Source organism: Lepidochelys kempii, chromosome 5 (genome assembly GCF_965140285.1).
Source record: "Lepidochelys kempii isolate rLepKem1 chromosome 5, rLepKem1.hap1, whole genome shotgun sequence".
NCBI classification, from domain to species: Eukaryota; Metazoa; Chordata; order Testudines; family Cheloniidae; genus Lepidochelys; species Lepidochelys kempii.
Window position 1 is genome coordinate 31743203 of NC_136384.1, and position 22738 is coordinate 31765940.

Here is a 22738-nt window from a genome sequence, read left to right on the forward strand (position 1 = left end):
GAAAATTTCATCTCCAGCTTTAGTGTAGACATACCTTCACTGTCAGAAAGGAACAGCTAGCGTCAAAACAAGTGTCCTCTTTTCTCTAAGGCAGGGACAAAGAAATGCAGTCACACCAATTGCCCTACTGAGCCACAGATAGCGGTGGTACAAATAATTGTGGCCTTTATTAACAGAGACAATATATAAAATGAAATATGCTACAAATAGAAGCATATGACCAGAATTTATTAATGGCATGGTGTTTGTGGGTGCAACTACATTGATTTGCATTGCACCAACTTATGCCATCAATGAATTTGTACCAAAATGGGTAGTAGCACCAGTGTAGCGATATTGTTTTCCCCTTCTCGTCTTCTTACGGGCATTTTCTAAATATCTGGTTGACATTCTTTTATTCAGCAAAAAGATTTTCCTCCTTTATTCCTGGAATTTATTTTTTGATATATAAAATTGCATTTACTTTTAAGTAAAAGACTATAAAATGACTTCTCTAATTTGAAAAATAATGATTTGCCCCTTTTTATGCTTCATACGAACACAAGGTACCGTATAAAATATTTTTCTTTGATTAAGGACGTCTCCCTCTTCAGCTCTTAAATTCTAGAAATGACCGTTTGGGGGTGGGGTTGTCTCTCTGCAGTGTTGTTCTAGCCTTGTTGGTCCCAGGATTTTAGCAAGACAAGGTGGTTGAGGTAATATCTTTTATTGGGTCAGCTTCTGGTTGCTGAACGAGACAATCATTCATGCTTACAGAATTGTGTACCTGTCCCTGTACTGTCTTTCTCTCCCTTTTATAGAATAGTGTGCTTAGTAAATGATGGGCTTCAGTAAAGCTGTTTATATGCATAGTGTTTGGCTCTGGAAAAACATGAGCTTGGAAAAGTTCTCAAAACAACAGCCTCATTTCAAACCTTCAAGGCTTTCATTAGTTGAAAATAAGGCCAAATAACTTAGCCCATTCTTACTGTGGTTGCACGTAATGATGTATTTTAGTGACAAAAGGTATGAAACAAAATGTAAGTGCTGCCACTATTGACACTAAAGGAATTTTTTTGTTTTGTTTTGCATTGAGTATCAGTAGAGCAGAGTTACTGCTTTTAGATCTGAGGCTTTTTGGTTCAAATCCCAGCAGAGATATTCCTTGCTTAAACACTTCCTTGATGTTGTCTGTACCATCAACAAACTGAGACAGACACGGCCAAAAATTGTTCCATTTATTGGATGTATTCACTTGACAATTTGCCAAGTTCCTGTGATGTCTGGCTTATCTATTTCTAAATGGGTTTTTGTTTGTTTTTGTTTTTATTTTACCTCAATCACATTTCCTTCCACATAGGCAATATTGTGTTGTTCCACATAATAATAAGTAGTCTTAATGGTGGAATATATTAAACCGGGAAAAGTTTTATTTTAGCATCTTTTTAACAGATTTCCATGTATATCAACTATTCTTCATCATCTGAAGTCTTCAACACAAACACCACCTAGCTCTTTGAAGCGGTCAGCCTTCAAGACAGTTATCAAAGCTGTGTGGCTCCATTTCTCTTACAACAGATGAGAAGTAACACAAATGCAGCCATGTTCTGCCCTTGAACTAGCACTTTACACACACACACACACGCACACACACACACACACCAGTGATGTAAATCCTTAATTTTTCCTCACTGTCTGTTTGGAAAATTTTCCATGGAAATTTGGCCAGAGTAAAATGCTGAGGAAAAAACTGGGAAACAACTTCAGGATTTGGTTCAAAGGATGTTGTATTCATGTAACTGAGGGCAAAACTGAACTACTAACACATGGGTAAAATGCCTTTTTAATAGACCTGGTGGGAAAATTTACTAAACCTTTTCCAGTTGAAAAATGCCAGTTTTTTGACAAAATGTTCATAGTTAAGATTTCTCAGGCCCAGGATGTCATTTCTGGTGAGTGAGAAGGAGAGTGCAAGAGCCCAGAACATACAGTGTGGTTAGGGCAGTTAGTTGGGATGCTGGATACTCTGTGCCTGCTATGCCCAATTCAGAGCATAGACTTGAACCTGGGTCTCCCATATCCCAGGTGAGTAGGAGACCCGGGTTCAAGTCCCAGCTCTCAATTAAACATGCTGTTTCTCACCTTCTCCTGTTGCTGCACTGGAACAAATTTTTGTAAAATGGAAATCTTTTCTGGCCAGCCATAACTCCTAGTCTTTTTTAAAAGTTCATACTAAACTTCATCCAACTTTCTTCTCGGTAGTTTGCTGAGAGAGTGGGGATTGATAGATAAAGATGATTTTAAAACTGAAATATCTTCTAGTTTTGGTCAGTCATGGAGAACAACTAGCTCTAGCTGTGATTCGGTGGTTCGGGTTAAAAAAAAGTTAGTAGTCAGTCAACCAACAAAAGAAAAAGGCAATCTTAAATGTTAACATGTAGTGCAATGTATTACTATGTACTTTTTTCCCATTAAAATTTTTAACTAGCAGTTTACTGACAATTTAGAAAAATATTTGAAAAAACACAATGAAAAATGAACAATACTTACAACCATACCATTTAGGGACACCCAGCAATCTGGTGGGAAATCCTGAAGTAATGGTACTAAAAACTGAAGACAACCATCCCAGTGGCAAAGAAGTAGCATCATTCCAATTAGATTAAAGATTCTCACCACAGCACTGGCCAGATCATATGTCATATGGAAAATCTGGAGACAAAAATTACAAATTATTTATGTGATGAAATTCAGGTTATACAACATGAGATTTTTCTCATCCAAGCAAACTAAAGAGATGCAAGAAACACTGTTCCAGAGTAGCAGCCGTGTTAGTCTGTATTCGCAGAAAGAAAAGGAGTACTTGTGGCACCTTAGAGACTAACAAATGTATTTGAGCATAAGCTTCGATGAAGTGAGCTGTAGCTCATGAAAGCTTATGCTCAAATAAATTTGTTAGTCTCTAAGGTGCCACAAGTACTCCTTTTCTTTTAAAGAAACACTGATTTTCTTACCATACTTTGGGATTAATTTATTATATAAAATCACATCACCATATTCCACATATAATGCCAATATTTTGCACTTTTATAGTGCCTTTCATAGATTCATAGACTTTAAGGCCAGAAGGGACCATCATGATCATTTAGTCTGACCTCCTGCACATTGCACGCCACAAAACCTCACCCACTCCTATAACAGACTCAACCTCTGGCTGAGTTACTAAAGTCCTCAAATCATGTTTTAAAGATTTCACCTGAGGATCTTAAAGTACTTAACAAATATTAATTATGCCTCACCAGTGAAAGTAGTTATTACTATTTCCATTTTACAGGTAAGCAGACTAAGACATAAAAATGCTAAGTGCCCAATGTCATGCAAAAGACAATGACAGAACAGAACAGATTCCATAAATCCTACCACTTAGACTACTACAATACCTACAAGAGCACAATTCCCCAAATTTTCACCTCCATATATGGTACACTGTGCAGTGAAGGAGATGTCCAGATCTAAAAACTAGCTTTATATCTTTGTTTCATCTATTTAATCTAATGTCATATAATTTAATCTATATTAAAATACCTGTCAATGTAATATTTAAGCATCTTCAAATGAGAAATTTCACAAGAATTTTCCTTCAATCTTTCATAGTTGTTTTATGCTAATATATCTGTGTGTGTGTGTTCAGTTCCTTTTCAATATGTGCTAAATATAAATGAAGAAAATGAAGAGTATGAAGCAGCCTTTAATCATATTGGGGTCATATTCCTGTATTCTTTGTTGATTTCACAATTCAGTACACAAACACCTGCCCTACTATACCACAATCATACAGATGGAAGTGTAGATTTCATGGTTATTAAACTCTATTAATTTTCCAAACGTATAGCAATTTCCAAAACACCTGGACCAACTCATTATAATTTGGTGTGTTCAATTAATCCCTTCATTGCTGGACAAAAATGATTGTATCTGCATTGTCCTTTACAATGAAAAAAAAACCCCTATATAAATACATGCGTGAGAACATGCAAATACCCATACGCCACATACATTTAACAGCTTATTAAGGGCAATGTTGCCAGACATAATTAGCATGTTCAGAAGCAAAGACACTTTGTTCACTGACATACAAAATAAGAATTATGTCCCACATCTAGAGGAAATATGTACACAGTATCTTAAAACATTTTCCGAACTATTAATATTTTATGTGATTCAATTTAGCTACTCCTGAAATGCAGCCAGCTCCAGGGTAAAATGTGCTACCTGTTTAACAGTGCACACCAACATTATCCAACAGTTCAGGTAAGAAGATGAAGATTGCCCTGTCTATACAAAATTTGAAAGGCGTTTTTAAATAGAATATAATTTCCCATATGAAATTGAGTTAGGAAACCTGAGTCCTTACTGCTGAAAAAGGGCAACAGTTTCCCACAGCCACCCAGAATCAACTTTCCTGCAGGTGGGGATAGAGGGTAGCAAAGGAAAAGAAGAAAAAAAGGATCTAACTGCTCTCAACAAAGACTGGAGGAGGGAACAGGAAGAGGGAAGACCATACAGTCCTCCAAAAATAAACTTCCTTTTGAGGGAGGGAAGAAGGAATAAAGATAATTTTGCTGAGGATGATGAACAAATATGCCATGGGTTTAGCATGTGAAGAGAATCTACAGCAACATCATATTACAGACATTACACAAACACATTATGTACTGTTACACTGAATCTATGAATGCCATTGAAGCTCAGTTGAAACTATTTTTACTGAAGATCCTGTTGATTTTTACTCCAAATTATAACCTTTTACATGATACATTAAGAACCTCCTACGTGACATAGTAAGAGGTCAGACTACATAATCATTATGTTCCTTGGTCCCTTCTGGCCTTAAAATTTGTGAATCAATTAAACTTACTGAACAAAGACAATGATTTTAAAAATTACCTCCGTATTTGCACATGCAATTTTACATAGAATTTGCATGTGGAATTTGTATAGGTAAACTGTTAAATATGTAAACTGAATGCACAGTTTCTATTACTTGCATGTGTAAATGAGTACAAATGAAATATTCTGAGATCAGATTAGGCACCTTCCAAAACATGGCTGATATTTTCTGTTAGATGGAATGTGCCCTACTTTAAAACTGAAAAATTATAATGTATTTCTCAATCTAAAATCCAAAACTACTTAGGATATTCAAACACTTATCTAGATACTAATGTTATGTATAAAGTATTTTTCTCTCAGCCATGCTATTGTTAAAATATTTGTCCCAAGTCCCAATTCTGATAGAAATGGGTGAGAGGTGCTTATAACATTATTCAAAATGTCATGTGTTACCCAAATACCATTTCATTCCTGTCAAAACTCAGGCTGTGGTACTGGAAGTTCATGGAGAACTTACTGCAAATAGGAATAAACAGAAAAAAATTGGTTTTGCTGTTTAGAAATTTTAAATAAATAGAGATGCAATTGCTTATTTTGATTTAAAAGTTGTTGTGTTTTGTTGCATGGAATGCACCTAGAGACTAGGCAGGAAATGACTTTATTTAAAAAAATTGACAGTAAATAATATGGAATATGTACAGTCGAGGAATGCCCCAAGCTGAGCTGCAATTGGGCAACTATCTGTCAAGATACATTTACTGCAACCATAAACACTTCTGGAAGTGAAATTCCAACCCTATTGAATTGGGAGCCTGGCCACTGACTCCAGTGGAGCTATGATTTCAGCCAGAGTGCCTATTCTAGTTATGACAAACAAATCTGGGAAATTTAGTTAGTAGCAATACATGGTTTGCACATACTTTGTACCTTCACCCAGACTCTTCAAATGTTGCACTAACATACATGGTAACATCCCTATTTTACAGCTGGAGATACTAAAGCAGAAGATTAAGGGTTAGAAGTTTAGAAGAGCTCTGTCAGCAATTGGGCCATATTTTCAAAAGGAGCTTGGCTTTCATTTACACACCAAAGTAAGTGGTGAGATTTTCAATAAAAAAAAAATCAATACATTGGGTGCTGAGTTCTTCAGAAAATTTGGTCAGAAGTGTGACAATAGGAGTTGTTGAGTGTTGAGATCAAAATCTTCCCCTTTCTTAGATGCCTAAATGAGAGCATAGCTCTTCTGAAAGTATTGTCCTTATTTTCGGTGCTGAGCATTTGAAACCCTGGCCCGACGTGACTTTCCCAAACTCACACTGACAGAGCTGGGAACAAAATACAGATCTCCTAACTCTCATCCCTCTACTCTAAGCAAAGATGATTGTGCATGTACCCACTAGACATGAATGCATAAAAATTGATTAGTCAAAGCCATTTCACTTGGGCAAGTTCCACCGTTGGCATAGTTTTGGGCTGGGGAAGGGCCTCACAAGCAAAGCTCAGATCTTGATTTATGCTTTCCCAAAGTTTGGAGAAGTTTATTTGTGTGCACTTGATTCAGATCCATCTTTATTTTAGACCCTTTAAACTGGATATTACTCACTGAGGTGATGTGGGGAATAAATACGGAATGCATAACAAAGCAAGTGAGTGATTGCACTACCAGGGAAATTTACATGAACTACTGTAGGGTACTAACATGACACCTACGCTGTTACAGTAACAATAGTAGCATAAGGCAACATCAGTCCCTGGTTGCCTAGTGAAACTGCTTGCTATCCAATGTGGCTCTTCCTATGAGCCACAAGGATTAATATAAATAAGGAGCAATCACAGGGGGAGGTTAAAATTAAAGCCTAGTAGTTGAGGCACTCTGCTCAAATCTTTGGGTTTTAGTGAGGGATTCTGGCTGGGTCTGGGATTGTGTGTGCAAACTGGGAAACCATTAGTTTGGCTGGATTTGGTAAGGACTGTCCCAATGCTTATCCTGTAAAAATGGCTGGCCTGAATAAAGTTTTGTCCTTTTGTCACCATTCAAGTATGTCTGTCTCTTCATTAGTGGTGTGCCTTTACAACAGTGATCATACATTATAAGAGCAATAGCACGTGTTGAAATTTTTATGTGAATCCACACTCCATAAGAGGAGTGAATAGTCAGTATGTGACACTGTAATCTTTCATTGTTTGTGAAAGCTTCCACTCAAGGAATGACTCCTGTATTTCTTAGCATTCAGGATCAGTATTACACATGCATTATTGTGTTCTCGATATTATCTAAATAGCTTAGTGTGGTATATTAAATTAGCATTTCAACCATACTGTTTATCCATCCTATTTTAGCACTTCTATTCATAAGTTAAGTGTTTACATATTCTATCATTTTATAGTGCTTATTACGATATCTTTGTGCTGCATAAAATTACCTTATGAATATCAATGAAATAATAAAAATCCTCAAATCATCCAGTGCACATATTTGAATAAATTTTCAATGAAAAATTGTTTTTAAATGAAAATTTTCAGGGACATTTTTTGTTTCTTTTGAAGTTTTCTGTGTGGTTTTTGTTTTTTTGTTTTTTGATAGTGGTAAATAACAAAGAAATGTTTCAAATTGGGGATTCTTCCCATCTGTTTTTCCCCCTTTCCCTCTTTTCTCAGTGGCAAGATGGAAACAAGTTAAAAAAAAGGGGAGGAATGGTAAAGAAACAGGTTGAGGGAGAAAAAAACCAAAATTTTGTTTTTCAACTTTTTGTTGAAAAATGCATTGGTTTCCTATAAAGTTTTGAAGAAAAAAATTAAAAAGTTTTCCAAACTTTCCTTCCAAATATTATATTTTGACAAGCTCTCTAGAAGCTAAACCTCCTGAAAAGGTCTATTTAAATAGACACATTTCACAACATATCCTAAAGATCAATAAATTGAGAATCTGAGCAAAAAAGCGTGCAGTAGCAAATTGCAGATTTAGAGAAGCCTTAATTGAAAACATCCTTCCATTGGGTCCTTCTTATGTATATGTTCGTGCTGCAAGCCTGTGTACCCCGAAGGATCAATTATCAATGTAAAGCAGGTAGTGAGATGTGAGTTCTCAAAATACCTGGATCCCAAACTACTGCAGATTTTACAGAGCATCCCCAGAACCGTAATTTGAGTTTATAAATGATCTAGAGAAACACAAAAAAAACGCCCAAACTTTGTACATGTGTTAAGCCCCTTTGACTACAATGTATCCACTGGCTTTAACACCACTACATTCAGTCATAGTACTGATAAAGACTCCTTTGATATATTTTTCACTAACAGAGCAAATAACCTATCTCAGAAATCTGTTATGTAACATTTTCTATTGACATAGTAGAACAATTGTCATAACACTGAAGTAAATTAATAACCGTAACAATAATGCTTACTGGAAGACATTCTGGTACACATACAGGGTATCACAAAGTACTTTACAAACATTCATGAGTTAAGCCTCACCAAAACTCCTATGAGATGTATAAAATGGGGACAATAAAATTTTTCTATAGGGTAACAGAGATACAGAAAGTTCAGAGAAATCTATAGTCTTTCCAATTTCAACCATTAGTGAATTGGCCAAACTGCAGCAAAGAAGGCATACCAGAGCCAGGAATAGGACTTAGGTCACCTAACTCCCATTTTGTGGGACCAAGAGTTTAAGCCAGATACTTTGACATTAAAAGAGACACTATCAAGATAAAATTAATAGCTAAAGCTTTAAACCTTTGTACCTAAAGTTAGGCTACTAAATCCATACTCAGACATCTAAATATAAGTGGCCTGATTTTCATAAGTGCACTCCACCTACAAATCCTGTATAAGTCAGTGAGAACTGCAGGTACTGAACGCCTCCGAAAGTCAGACCACTTTTATTTTGGTACTTAAATGTGGACTGAGGAGTCTCACTTCAGCACCAAGGTTTGAAAAAATTGGCCAATATATTTAAACAATTTTAACTAACACCACCTTAAATTACTAAAACAGGGAAAAAATAAAACCTAATGTATCTTCCATTGCTTTTCTGTCTTTGTTTACTATTTGCATTTAACTCTGATTAGACAAAAATACTATGTACTACTTCCGACCATTTGTCCATTTTGCTATCTGGCTTTTATGCACTAACAATGCTAAAATGTTCAGTTTGAAAAAACTTCAGGAAACTATTTACCTATAAAAATCTGTTTTCACTGATTTCTTAAAAATCAAAATCATTTTTATATTAATTTTATAACCTCTTTCCATAACATTTGAACCTGAAGTTTTCTCCCTAACCTAAGCTGACAATGTCCCTTTAATTTAATATGGCTGAAATATAACCTTTGGGTGAATTCAGTTATGAACGATTTGGCAACACCTACTTGTTAAGAATAGAAATTTGCTCTAAGAGTCAAAGAGCTTCCCTGATTATCTCAGTTTTCACTCACACTTTAGTAATGACTCTTTTCACTCCCATGTGTGGAGAAAAAGCAGACTGCTGTCTTCCATATTTACAATACAGTGCATACCCCGAAGTACAGAAATTTTAGCTCTGATTTTTCACTCAAGACAAAGAACTGTTGCAGTCCTAACTGCCAGCTCTCTTCCTTAATGATTCTGGAGATGGGCTGTCATATTAAGTTAATAATATATCTATTGAACTCCATGTCAGGGAATGCAGACAGTTAATCCCTGCTGCTTTTGTGTGTTGATTTTCAGGTTGTTTTGGGTAAATGCCATTAACTCTTAGAGGACGGCAAAAATCTGAGGAGTGCTTGGAAAATGTGTTACAAACTGTGATGCCATGGAATTTGTTCAGATACTTCTTCCCCACAACCATTTTGTAGAACTGCTTTGGTGTCAAGGGTGCTCAGTATTGAAAGACTGGCACAATTGGCAACAGTATCTTTCTTTTAATTCTCAGAGCATGATTTGCATCCTGCTGCAGGCAACATGAGATGACACTTGAACTAAAGGAAACTGCACACAGAGTCTGAAATATTAAATAACCACTGTGGGCAGATCTGAAAAGTTGCCTGTGGACAGTGATTCCGAGAGTTTTCTGAAATCAAATCTAAAGCTCAACAACAGAACATTGAAACAGACTGCATGGAATAAATATTAGTAATAAAAATTACATTCTTTTTGCTTCCTTCTCTCTATCAGTCTGAAATTACTGGTTTTATTCTTCAGAACAGCACATGGAGACAGACTGAACACTGTAAGATCCAGAGTCTCCTATATGAGCTTACTTTTCATGTGGTCTCCAGCAAGATAATAGTTACATAGTGGCAAAGCTCCACAAGAAATAATATAATTTAAAGAGGGAGCGGGAGAAAGAATAAAGCCTTTCTTTTGGACACCATTTGTACCGGCTTGAGGGGCCCATTTAAATCAATACGAGCTCTTTGGGATTCTCTTTGGGATTCATCAGGGGTTCTCAATCTTTTACTTTCGGAGTCCCTCCCCCCAAACATGCTATAAAAACTCCACAGCCCACCTGTGCCTCAATAACTGGTTTTCTGCACATAAAAGCTAGGGCCAGCGATAAGGGGTAGCAAGATGGGCAATTGCCCTGGGCCCAGCAAGTCTAACACCTGTCCTGCTTGGCAGAACCCCTGGAACCCTGGTGGAGAACCACTGCTCTACATTGTCATTTCATATATTCTGCACTACATATTCCAGATATTGATGTCTATAGGAATTCTCTGTAAAGATCAGATCTGTAAAGATCAGTGAGACAGTGTGGTCCTGATCCAACTGTTAGCACAATCATTCCATTTGATCTCAGTGGGAAATAGTCTGGCCTGATGGGTCTATGTATTTTGTAACCAGTTACAACATTCTAAACTGAAACTATGTCTGGAAAAATAGCTTGAACTCCTATTGATTGGAATGCTTGGATATGCCTAAATGTACATTGTGTACTCAACTGAATCCTGATGTGTGTGGTTAATTTTATCATACCAATTTTATAGCTAATAATTGTGTAGTGGGGAAAGGTATACAACACTACTTAATCTAGTTATATTCAGAACTTTAAAATGCTGACAAGTATAACAATCTGCATTCCCTTTAGCTGACCCTGGAGGGAAACAGCAGAGTTTTAATAAACAGAACAAACTATTTTAATCAAACATATCCAGAAAAAAGAGCTGAGAGCAGCCTATTTTACTTGACCTTTTAAAATTACTTTCTAGATCTAGTCAATGTGACATTCAATTTATTACACAAGCCACATTTATTCCACTCCAAGGCATGTACAAATGGAAGCCAGTTTGTGAGTAGCAAAAGGAATTGCACCACCACATATAAACGTGGCAGAGCTCTAAATCATGATTAAACATGAAAGCTATAATGCAACTAATTTTCTGGAGAAAGAATTAGGCCAGTGTTGGAAAGGTCTAGTATAGCTCAGAAAGCAAACTTTATTCATCTGCTATATATATTTTATGAAGCAAATTAGCAGTGCTATGTGAATTAACTAACTTCTTCCATAAAGTCCAACAATTTCAAACCGCTGATGTCAGAAATACTGTTTCACAGCCATGAAACACAAACAAACCCACAGCACTAAAATAGAAACACTCTCTAGATGCCTAGGACATTTTTGTCTGGTATGTTCCCTCTGCTTAGTTAGAGTCAGTGTTTCCTATGTGCTTGTGCCTGTGTGCAGTGGGTGGCGGGGAGCAAGGGTGAAAGGTGCTTCTTCCCATCATCCCACACAAAGGCCAAAGTCAATTGCAATGCTGGAGCAGAAAGGGGCAAGGACCATCCCCCTTTGTACTGTCCAGAAGAGTAGGCTGGGAACAACAGAGGAACAAGATACACCATCCAATGCACTCGCTCCATCCTGCAGCCAGGAGTTGTCCTACCAAAGGACAATCCTTCTCCAACCTCCTCCCAGGGCTGTGAAGCTCTGCATCACTACTTATTCAGGGCTCTACCCAAATGGAACAATCTGGTCCTTAGCTTGAAAATTCTTAGGAGGAAGTGTCTTTCGGTATGTTTTGTACAGCACAGAGTTGACGACTGGCATTTTTAAAACATATTATATAATCATAATTGTCTTTTGTATAAACTTAATATCTGTTGGCAGACCCTCACTATGTATTGCCTAACTTCAAATACAAATAGTTCATTCCTATGACTTCTGAAACATGCATAAAAATGTTACCAAAACCATAACTTACTAATGCAAAAAAAACCAAAAACAAAAAAACACCAAACCCAACCCCGCCCCCCCCACACACTTTAAAAAACAAATAGTAACCAGCGAAGCACAGAACTAAGTTAGACTTAGGGGCAGAAAATCTCAAAAAATGTTTTATTTTAAAAATCTGCTTCCCCTCCTAAATTGTTCATTGTTCTGATAAACAGAGTATTCTAATAACCTTTTTGAAAATGAAAGAGTGAAACTACTATTAGTCCAAAATGTCTGTATACCATTATATATTAGATGTAGAAATATATCTCACAGTCATATTGGATTGATAAGTCTTTCATGGTTTCATTTTCATGAAAGGTATCACAAAACTGTTTGATATATATTGTTAGAAAAATATTTGACAAGTAACAGATACGCATAATATACATTATATCATTGATTTGATAGTACTGTCATTATTTCATTTTTGCAAAGGTTATTAGAATACTCTTCATATTAGAACAACAATCTTTCATGTGAAATCTCCTTTTTTCCCCAATTATGACATGACAAGTGGCTCCCCCTTCTCCTCTTTCCCAGCTCCTTTCCCACCTTCTCACTATGTTCTTCTTATTGAGTGGAGAGCAGAATAAATCTATCCTTCCTCTACTCACAAGACTCTTCTATGAAGGAGCAGGACTATCCAAAGATAAGCGAGTGACAGTGCATAGAAAAAGTTACAAATAAACAACAAAGCAATTACAAACAATTAATAGACATATATTTGTCTAAATCCTGTTTGCCTTACTCTCCCTCATTAAAATCCAAGTTCTGTAGATACAAAGTCCCTGTTCTTATGGAGCATAGGTGTTCTGCTTGACCACTTACAAGCCTCAATGGTGCACCTTCTTAGGTCTGCCAGAGCTAACCTTCCTTTCCCTGGGCTTTAGTTGATGAGGAGCTTTTAAGATGCACTCTTCTTCAAAACTGGCTCCATAAAGAATCATAAACTATTAGGGTTGGAAGAGACCTCAGGAGGTTATCTAGTCCAATCCCCTGCTCAAAGCAGGATCAACACCAACTAAATCATCCCAGCCAGGGCTTTGTCAAGCTGGGCCTTAAAAACCTCTAAGGATGGAGATTCCACCACCTCCATAGGTAACCCATTCCAGTGCTTCACAACCCTCCTAGTCAAATAGTGTTTCCGAATATCCAACCTAGACCTCCCACACTGCAACTTGAGACCATTGCTTTTTGTTCTGTCATCTGCCACCACTGAGAACAGCCTAGCTGTAATATGTTGTAATATGTTAATTACATCATAGCAGCCTATTCATGTTTCTTGCTTGGGGTTTTGGTTTGCAATATTTATGTTTTGATTTTATTTCTTTATTTAGATTTGCACTAACTATTAAAAAGCACACATCCATTCTAAGGCCTGGGTGCCCTTACACTTAGAAATGCAATTCACACATAAACAGACTCACAAATGTCCTCTGGAGGCACTACTCTAGTAGCAATAGGACTATAACAATTGCCAGCAGAATTCTCTAACCTGGCAGTAGCTGCCTTTTGCTTCGCTAATAGCAGCTGAGAATGTAACTAGACCCTGACCCCCTCCCCCCACCTCAAACTGCAAACCCAATCCACAAATGGCAGAGCTATGCCCTCAGTCAAAAGGGCAGTTTATTCCTGACATAGCTTCTGGTTTCATAGTAAAAAGAAAAGGAGTACTTGTGGCACCTTAGAGACTAACCAATTTATTTGAGCATGAGCTTTCGTGAGCTACAGAAAGCTCATGCTCAAATAAATTGGTTAGTCTCTAAGGTGCCACAAGTACTCCTTTTCTTTTTGCGAATACAGACTAACACGGCTGTTACTCTGAAACCTGATTTCATAGTGTTTAGGGCCAGAACAGACCATCAGATCACGTAGTCTGACCTCCTGTATAACACAACCCAATACATTTCATGCAGATACCCTTATATTAAACCTAAAGACTTTAGTTCAAATCATGTCAGTCCTCAGGAAACTGAACTCTGTGCTACAGGCAGAAAACAGGAGAGACCAAGGTGTCACCAATGCTGAGGTCCCTGCAATAGCAAGGAACTGAGAGATATTCCAGATTATTCCAGCAGGCCCTTCATGACCCATACTGGAGAGAACCCCGCAAGGTCCCTCCCAATTTGATCTGCGGGAAAATTCCTTCTTAACCTCAAATCTGAGCATTGGAACAAGAAGACACACCATCCAGAAATTTAGAAAAGATACTGAGCCACCCTATAGTGTCCCATATCTAGATGTAGCCAATCTCTGATGCTTCAAAGGAAGGTGTTCTCCCAGGATACATCAAGACAATGGGCATCATGGAAAAACAATTCCTTATCCCTGCAGGAGACTGACCGAAGACCTGAAGTGTGAGATTTGATTATAGTCATTGTCTTCCTGCAGAGCTGCAATTGTTAGGAGCATGGTGAGGGTAATGTGATCAATCCTCTTCTCTCCATGGCCCATGAGGGAAGGGGACAGCAGGAGGATGTACACATTCACAGACTGCAAGAACAGAAGGGAGCACCATGACCACCAAGCACAACCCTCTGCACACAGGTCACATAATTTCTCCCAGAAGTGGTTTATGGTAAATCTTTTGGAAAGCAATGGTGAGTCCTCCACCTCCCCGGTAAGCTGTTCCAATGTTTAATTACCCTAATTGGTAGAAAATTATCTTATTTCAAGTTTGAATTCGTCTAACTCCAACTTCCAACCACTGGTTCTTGTTATACCTTTGTCATCAAAATTGAAAAGACCCTACTACTTCCATCTTTTCCTGTGCACTGTGACCAAGTCACTTCTCTTCGATAAGCTGAATAAGATGAGCTCCATAAGTCGTATATCGTAAAGCTTGTTTTCCAGTCCTGGAACTTTTTTATGAGTCACCTCTGAATTCTCTCCAGCATTTTCACGTCCTTCGTTAAGTGCAGATACCAGACACAGTAGTCTAGTAGCAGTCTTACTAATGCTGTATATAGAGGACAGATCTCTTCCCTACCTCTATTCGATATTCCCCTTTTTTATACAACAAAGGATCCCATTAGCCCCTTTCGCCACAGCATTGCACTGAGAACTCATGTTGAGGCAACTATCTACAGTGACCCCTAAATCCTTCTCTGAGTCACTGCTTTCTAAGACAGAGTCCCCCATTCTGTAGGTATAACCTGTATAGTTGGTTCCCAGATGTATTACCTTGCATTTGGCTTTATTAAAACACGTTTTGTTGGATTTTGGTCATTTAACCAATTCAGATCACTCTAACCATAACCTGTCCTCCTCATTATTTACTACCCCACCTATCTTTGTGTCATCTGCAAGCTTTTCCAGCACAGACTTTATATCATCATCTAGATTGTTGATACAAATATTGAATAGTGTTGGACCAATAATGGGTCATGTGGACCTAGCTTAAATGTCACCACTAATCAATACTGCTACATTAACAACATTTTGAAATCTAACAATGAGACAGTTTTTAATCATCTAATCTGTGTCTATTAGTTCCATATAAACACAATTTGGGTTTTTTGTTTTGTTTTAAAATCAGAAAGTCATGGGTATTAAATCAAATCCAAGTATGCAAGCTCAACAGAGTTGCTTTTATCAGCCAGACCTATAATCCTGTCCAAAACAAAAAACAAAACAAAACACTTCCCACCTTAACATTATGTTCACAGTCAGTTATGCTAACAATTGCTTAAAGCCCTGAAAAAGTACCCTCTTCAAAATTCCAAATGTACATGTTAATGGTTGCTGTTGTATTCTATTTGCACACGGTACAGATAACCAGATCATGGCCAATGGTACCAAAGAAACCAATAATTTTTACACCAGCAATTAACTCTTATTTCTCCTCCGCTTCCCTCAAGCAACAAGCATTACTCTCCTCCAGTCTGGATTGAGTCTCAGCTAGCTTGTTCTCATGCAGGCCACAGTCTCCCTTAGAAGCGGAGTAATGCGATCAGCCACTTCACCTGTGCCCGTTGAGGTTGAACTCTAATGCTGAATGTTTTTATAGGTCACATTTATATACAGTTACATTAAATACTATGGAAAATGTATTAATAGAATGTTTGTATTGCAAATAGGTCTTTTGTGCTTTATGACTCTATACAAGAAAAAATACAACTCTATATCTGCAAAGCAGAAATTGTTCATACTGTTTCTTTAGTGAAATATAAGTTTCTACTACACAGCAAATAAAATTGTTTACTGAATTGGACCACTAGAGTTATACACTATCCTCACTCAATTCATACAACTCCATTCACTTCAGTAGGAGTTTTGCCACAGATTGACAGCAATATTTGACCTTTGGGAAATAACTCTCATAATACAACACAGTAAATATTTCACTTAAGGATACTAAATACCCTAGATAATTATAGCAGTACTTTTAGTTTTTAATGTTACAAGACCAGCAAAAACAGGGGGAAAAATCATAATTTGGTTTGGATTTTTCTGGCATAGATATTTACCTCAACTGTAAATTTGTGGGTCAAATGATTGACTGGTGAAGTGCAAAATAATTAGACCAGGGAAGAAGTTAGATCTAAGTGTTCACAAAGAGTTAATAAATGGTTTATTTCCTTTTGCTATACAGTATAAACGTACTTGTAGAATATTCCCATGTATTTAGCATGCTTGGGAGATATTCTTGCATATAAAAAGGACAATAGGTCTCACTTTTCTTTTTGGGTATAAGTCCATTAATATCAGTGGGAGTTATGTGCACATACGAAGGGCAGAAGAGATTGTTAAGGCCCCATTAATACAATGAAAATATCTGTGCCAGTGAACCCATTTATAAAACAGCTAATGTGAGTTAAATATACTTTGCCTGATCCAGGTAAAACACAACACAGTTTTGGTAAATAATTTTCCAGGCTAGTTTATATAATTTATCACAAAAATAAAATCACCCATGGTCAACACTGATGAAGGGACCTAATGCTGAGGGGAGGTTGTTGGTAATATCAGGTATCTGCAAATGTATCTCTGAAATGGGCACCCAAAGTCAGTCACTTCTCCTCCAACAGTGAAGCCCCTAGAGAATGTAAAGCTACTCACTCCTTATAGAATCTCTGGGGGAAGGCAGAAGTGGTACAATGAGGGGTGAATTCCCAGTGGATGGAATATGGGAAGTGATCAACAGTTCAATGTCTAGTTGGCAGCCGGTATCAAGCAGAATGCCCCAGGGGTCAGTTTTGTTCAACATCTTCATTAATGATCTGGATGATGGGATGGATTGCACCCTCAGCAAGTTCACAGATGACACTAAGGGGAGAGGTACATACACTGGAGGGTAGGGATAGGGTCCAGAGTGACCTAGACAATTTGGAGGATTGGGCTAAAAGAAATCTGATGAGGTTCAACAAGGACAAGTGCAGAGTCCGGCACTTAGGAGGGAAGAATCCCATGCACTGATATAGGCTGGGAACCGACTGGCTAAGTGGCCGTTCTGCCACTTAGAAAAGGATCTGGGGATTACAGTGGACGAGAAGTTGGATGTGTGTCAACAGTGTGCCCTTGTTGCCAAGAAGGCTAATGGCATATTGGGCTGCATTAGTAGGAGCATTGCCAGCAGATCAAGGGCAGTGATTATTTCCCTTTATTTGGCACTGGAGTTCTGCATCCAGTTTTGGGCCCCCCCTCCCACTACAGAAAGGATGTGGACAAATTGTAGAGAGTCCAGCGGAGAGCAACGGAAATTATTAGGAGAGCCATGGAGGAGGGAAGAGGAAGGTTGAAGCAAGACTGGGTTTAACTTTTGGGAGTACCACTGTGAAGTATTGAATGGATCCTACACAAAGTCTGGCAACTGTAGGGGTTAAAATTCTCCTGCACTCTTGTAACAAGGAGGGTAGATTAGCAGGTTGCAGCAATGCTCATTAGCCTCATTGGCATTAGGCACATGATTCCTCAGGGTGATAAAAACAGCCCTGAGTGAAAACTAAAGCAAGATATACCAGAAACCATTTGCAGGGCCATCCTTAGGATTTATGGGGGCCCTACGTAGTATTATTAAACTGGTGCCCCTATGCTCCACTGAAGGCGGTCCCCAGCTGGCACCGTTGACCCACTGTGTTGAGGTGGCACAGCGACCACCCCCACCCATGGACCCCCAGAACTCCCCCATTGCTGACACACATCGTGCTTCATACAGAGCAGATGCTGCGGCAGTGACTCAAGGCAGGCTTCGCACTGTCACACGGGGGCTGCATCTTGCCAGAGCCCACAGCCCTCCTGCAGCCCCTCAATACTCCTGGCTCACCATGAGCACTTTGACAGGAAGTACCAAGCAGTAATAACAACAATAATACATCCGATGTAGTGAGCTGTAGCTCACGAAAGCTTATGCTCAAATAAATTTGTTAGTCTCTAAGGTGCCACAAGTCCTCCTTTTGTTTTGCGAATACAGACTAACACGGCTGTTACTCTGAAACAATAATACGTGTGTCTGTGTGTGTATGTGTGTGTGAGAGAGAGCCAGCGCGTGGGAGAAAGCCAGAGAGCCAGTGTGTGTGTGTGTGACTGTGAGACTCTGTGGGGTGTGTGTGTGAGAGAGACCATCTGTATTGGGGGACTGTGACTCGTGAGAGGCAGAGTGTATGTGGGTGTGCGAGAGACTGTGTGTGTCTTAGGGAAGTGTGAGAAACAGTGAGCGCACTGTCACTTTAAGCCCCCCCCAGCTCCTCCATTCCCCCCCACACCCACACCCCGCATATGTAGCATATGCCTAGGGATGGCCCTGACCATTTGCATTTGATGTAGTTGTTGTTATTACTGCTTGTCCAGATTTGGACGATAGAGATGTTTCAGCAATTATATCCTTAAAGAGACAGAGGGCCTTTTATATTTCTGTGTTTAAATTGAAACCCAACAAGTGCTCATATGCTAACCCACCCATGCTAAAGCTTTTGTCTAAACTCTCATTGCTTTGATTTGAATGCACTCTACCCTCTCGAAACATAGGAATGGTGCACCATGTTGAACAGCATTATAATCAAAACAGCAAATCACGAATTCTCCAACAACTGTAGCCATTGCTTTTATTGATCTTACAATAAAAACAGAACACGCCTAATGTTTCCAGTGCTCCCTTTCCAAGTGTCTTGGTTCCACTTGTAGCCATGTACTGTAGTTCTCTCTAAACCCTAAACAAAAAACAGACCCTTTCAAAAATTGTCTCTGCTGCCAAAGGGAGGCTCCAGGTTTAATTGGAATATTCATAAGTGTAGTTTGTTGTTACTTTATAATACACATTATTTCTATCATGCAGTATTTCCACTGAAGTCTAGTTTGTTTTTTTAAAGAAAAAACAAAATTATAATAAATGTGTTGGAAATACTTTAAAGTGTACAAGCAGTTAATAGTGTATCACAACATTAATAATAGAATGTACCAAATAAATATTGAGGAAATGTAACCAACATTTATAGCCAGAAATTATTTCCACACAGACACATTTGCTAAATGTAACCTTATATAGCTCTTTAAAATTAGTCACTCTTTAATATTCAAATTGCATGCACAACCCCCGACATTAGCTGAAATTGAACATACTGTACATTTTAAGAACACGGATGCAATACAAAAAGTTCTGATTGCATAAATACCTAAAAGTCTGGGTGTTTATCAAAACTTTATCTGAGTCTGCAAAACCAGCCTATAATCCTCTCAAGAGTAGGCCTTTTCATTAGATTTCCTGGGCATCATGCTTCTAGTCAGACTAGAAATACTTCAAGAAACTTCTTTTTTTTTTTTGCCCCAGCCAGAGCCAGGTACATCTGAGGCACATGAAAGAGTGAAAAGAAAGATATCCCACATATGCTGTACCTCAAAAAGGCTCACTTTGAGCTTTTAGGAGACGATTCATGTCTGTTCTTATTTTATCACTGTTGGGTCTTTTTGCACTGTACCTAACCTCAATTTCAGAATTCCTGCATTTCTAAACTAGAAACTAATATTCCAGCTCATCATAATACATCAGAATAAAGGCTTGATCCTGCAATACTGAAATCAAAGTCAGTGGGTCTTAAGGAAGGATTTGAAGGTGGTAAGATGAGTGGCTTTCTGAACCATGTTAGGGACTATGTCCCAAGCATACAAGGAAACATGGAACAAAGTATGAAGATGATTTGGGGAAGCACCCAAGACATGGATGAGGCTGGCATTTCTGGTGTAGCAAAGGTGGCATGGATTAATGTGCCAACACACAAGAGAGAAGCAGGGATGGGGAGATTTAAGAAGAGCCTTACAAGTGAGGATAAGAAGTTTGACTTGAACTTGATCCACTGTAAATGGAGGAGCCAGTAGAGAAATTCAAAGAGTATGATGTGGACAGCACAGTAGTTGAGGAAGATTATCTCAGCCTCCTGAATTGATTGAAGGTAGGGCAGTATAGTGACAAGGAGACAAGAGAAGGAGAAACTGAACTAGTCTGAATAAGAAAAGAGGAGGATTCTCTGGACCAGAGTTTTAGTTGCAAGGATAGAGAGAAAAATCTGGAACTTACTTGTTTTCCTCTAAAACATCTGTAAGATGTGGATATAAACTAGATGTGTGGAAGAGAGGAAGGTGTTAAAGATGACCCCCTGGTTATAGGCCCAGGTGACAGGGTATATGAGGAATAAAGTTGTAAATAGTAATAGATAATGGGAAGAACATGCAAGGAGGATTTCAGGATAATGATAGAGTTCAGTTTTAACCATGAGCAACTGTGTACCTTATGGATATCCACTGGACAACAGAGGTTTCCAAGCAAAATCAATCTCTAGTCAATAATAGCCATCTTGGATATTTGGCTTCTGGTGGTTTCAATTTCAAACTGGAAATTACAGGTATGCTTTCTTAAAACAGGCATATGGAGCAATAGCTAAAAACATTTATTGTAGCAGTTTTCCACATTCAGAATGGTATATTACAGGTAATGCCTCCATAGCAATAATTGCTGAACAAAGAAGTTCAAATTTCAAACAGGATTAAGATTGAGGATGACATTATAGTCTGGAGTATCACCGGCAGAATAAGGCTGTATACCATCAAAGCTACAGGACATAAAGTAGAGTATTGACTGTTGAGCAATCCAACTAGTTAAGTACTAAATATGAGGGTTTATAATACTTAAGTGATTAGAGAATGAGATAACAGAGTGCAAGTAAAATATCATCAGTACAATGCTACATAATGAGAATTAGAGCTGGCTGGAAACTGGCATTTCCTTTCAGAGGGAAATTTCCCACCCCCCCAAAAAAAAAATTGGGGAAAAAATTGTTCCAAATTGGGGGCAAAAAACCTAGAATTCTGTAATTTCCCATGCAACAAAAATTCTGAAAAAATTTAATTCAGTACCATCACAATATTTTGTTTAGATAATATCAGATTGTTTCATTTTGATAATGTCAAAATATTTCATTTCAGTAAGGTAAAAACATTCAGTTTTGCCCATCTTCTGTCATAATGATTGTGTGTACAGTGGCTGCTGTGAAAAAAAAACATCATTTGCTGGCAGTTACCACATAGTGTCAGTATTTCCAACCCCAGGCATTAAACAAAAATCATGAGTTTGGCTTAAAAATAAATCACAAGATATAAACCAATATATTTTGTGGCTATTTTTAATTTACCTTCTGGTTTTTTAACCTTTAGGATTCATGTTTTCAAGCTGTTCTCAGCAACTATGAGGGCATAAAGAAAAAGTAATCTGAGAGTCTCTCATAATTATATGACTCCAGGAGTTGGACTTTAAGGAACATACAGATATCACGAGACTTATGATAATATTGTGAGAGTTGGCAACACTGTTAGATTATCACAGTTTTGCCAACATTTAGAACAGGAGATATGTGATAACTATGTCATAAGAGTTGCAAATGTTGAAGTCTTATACCTGCTTGCTGTGTGGGACTAACAATCCTGCAATCTTAGCACGTTGGAAATGGAGCAATGTGATGTCACACGACTGCCAACAAACAAATGTGAGATGGAGAGTTATATTTATCAGTTACTTATGGTACAACCCACTGTGCTACATGCTTTCTAGATATTCAATAAGATATTGTCTCTCCTCTGGGGGCCTCACAAGCTAAAGATAGACAGAAAAGTAAACAGAGGGGGTAGCAGAAGAACAAAAATTAGCAGTTTATTTACATGTCAACGCAATGTGCTGTAAGCAGCATAGCAGAAAGGGGTCTTTAAGAGGAGCCTTGTGGAAGAGCTCAGTTAGGGCATATGATGCAGAAGTGGGGCCTGCATGGAAGAAAACATGAAGGTGATTGCATGAGAATTTCACAAGCTGGAAACAATGGTGGAACTGAAAGGATAGGATACAACATGGCATAGTCCTGAGTACCATAGCTATAGAGGTTTTATATGGAAACAATAGTGAGTTGCAGTAAGCTGGCCAAGATTGACTACTCTGAATGTGATATAGCATAGCACCTAGGTTAGCCAGTCCTAACTGCTGGGCAATTCTCCAGTACCCATTAGCTAGTAACTATTTGTCATTTTTCTGCTGACATCAGTGTCTGTCCATTGTGGTTTCACAGGATACATTGAATTTGGCATGTAGGGTACCTAAGAGTCTCTGTGATTAGAGCATCTGTGTGGGGATAATGGCAGCTTGCTTTTGCTATAGAACACTTTATTTTCCAGTGACAGTGAAATTAGGGT

General features: G+C 38.1%; 1 protein-coding gene across 3 annotated transcripts in view; it reads right to left on the minus strand.

Annotated features, from left to right (window-relative positions):
• HCN1 (hyperpolarization activated cyclic nucleotide gated potassium channel 1) overlaps window positions 1-22738 on the minus strand; it is a 316103-nt gene that overhangs the window by 139845 nt on the left and 153520 nt on the right. For all 3 annotated transcript variants that reach the window (XM_073343906.2, XM_073343905.2, XM_073343907.2), the window contains exon 3: window positions 2530-2691. In XM_073343906.2, the coding sequence (XP_073200007.1) occupies window positions 2530-2691 (162 nt within the window). The remainder of the gene's footprint in view (window positions 1-2529; window positions 2692-22738) is intronic.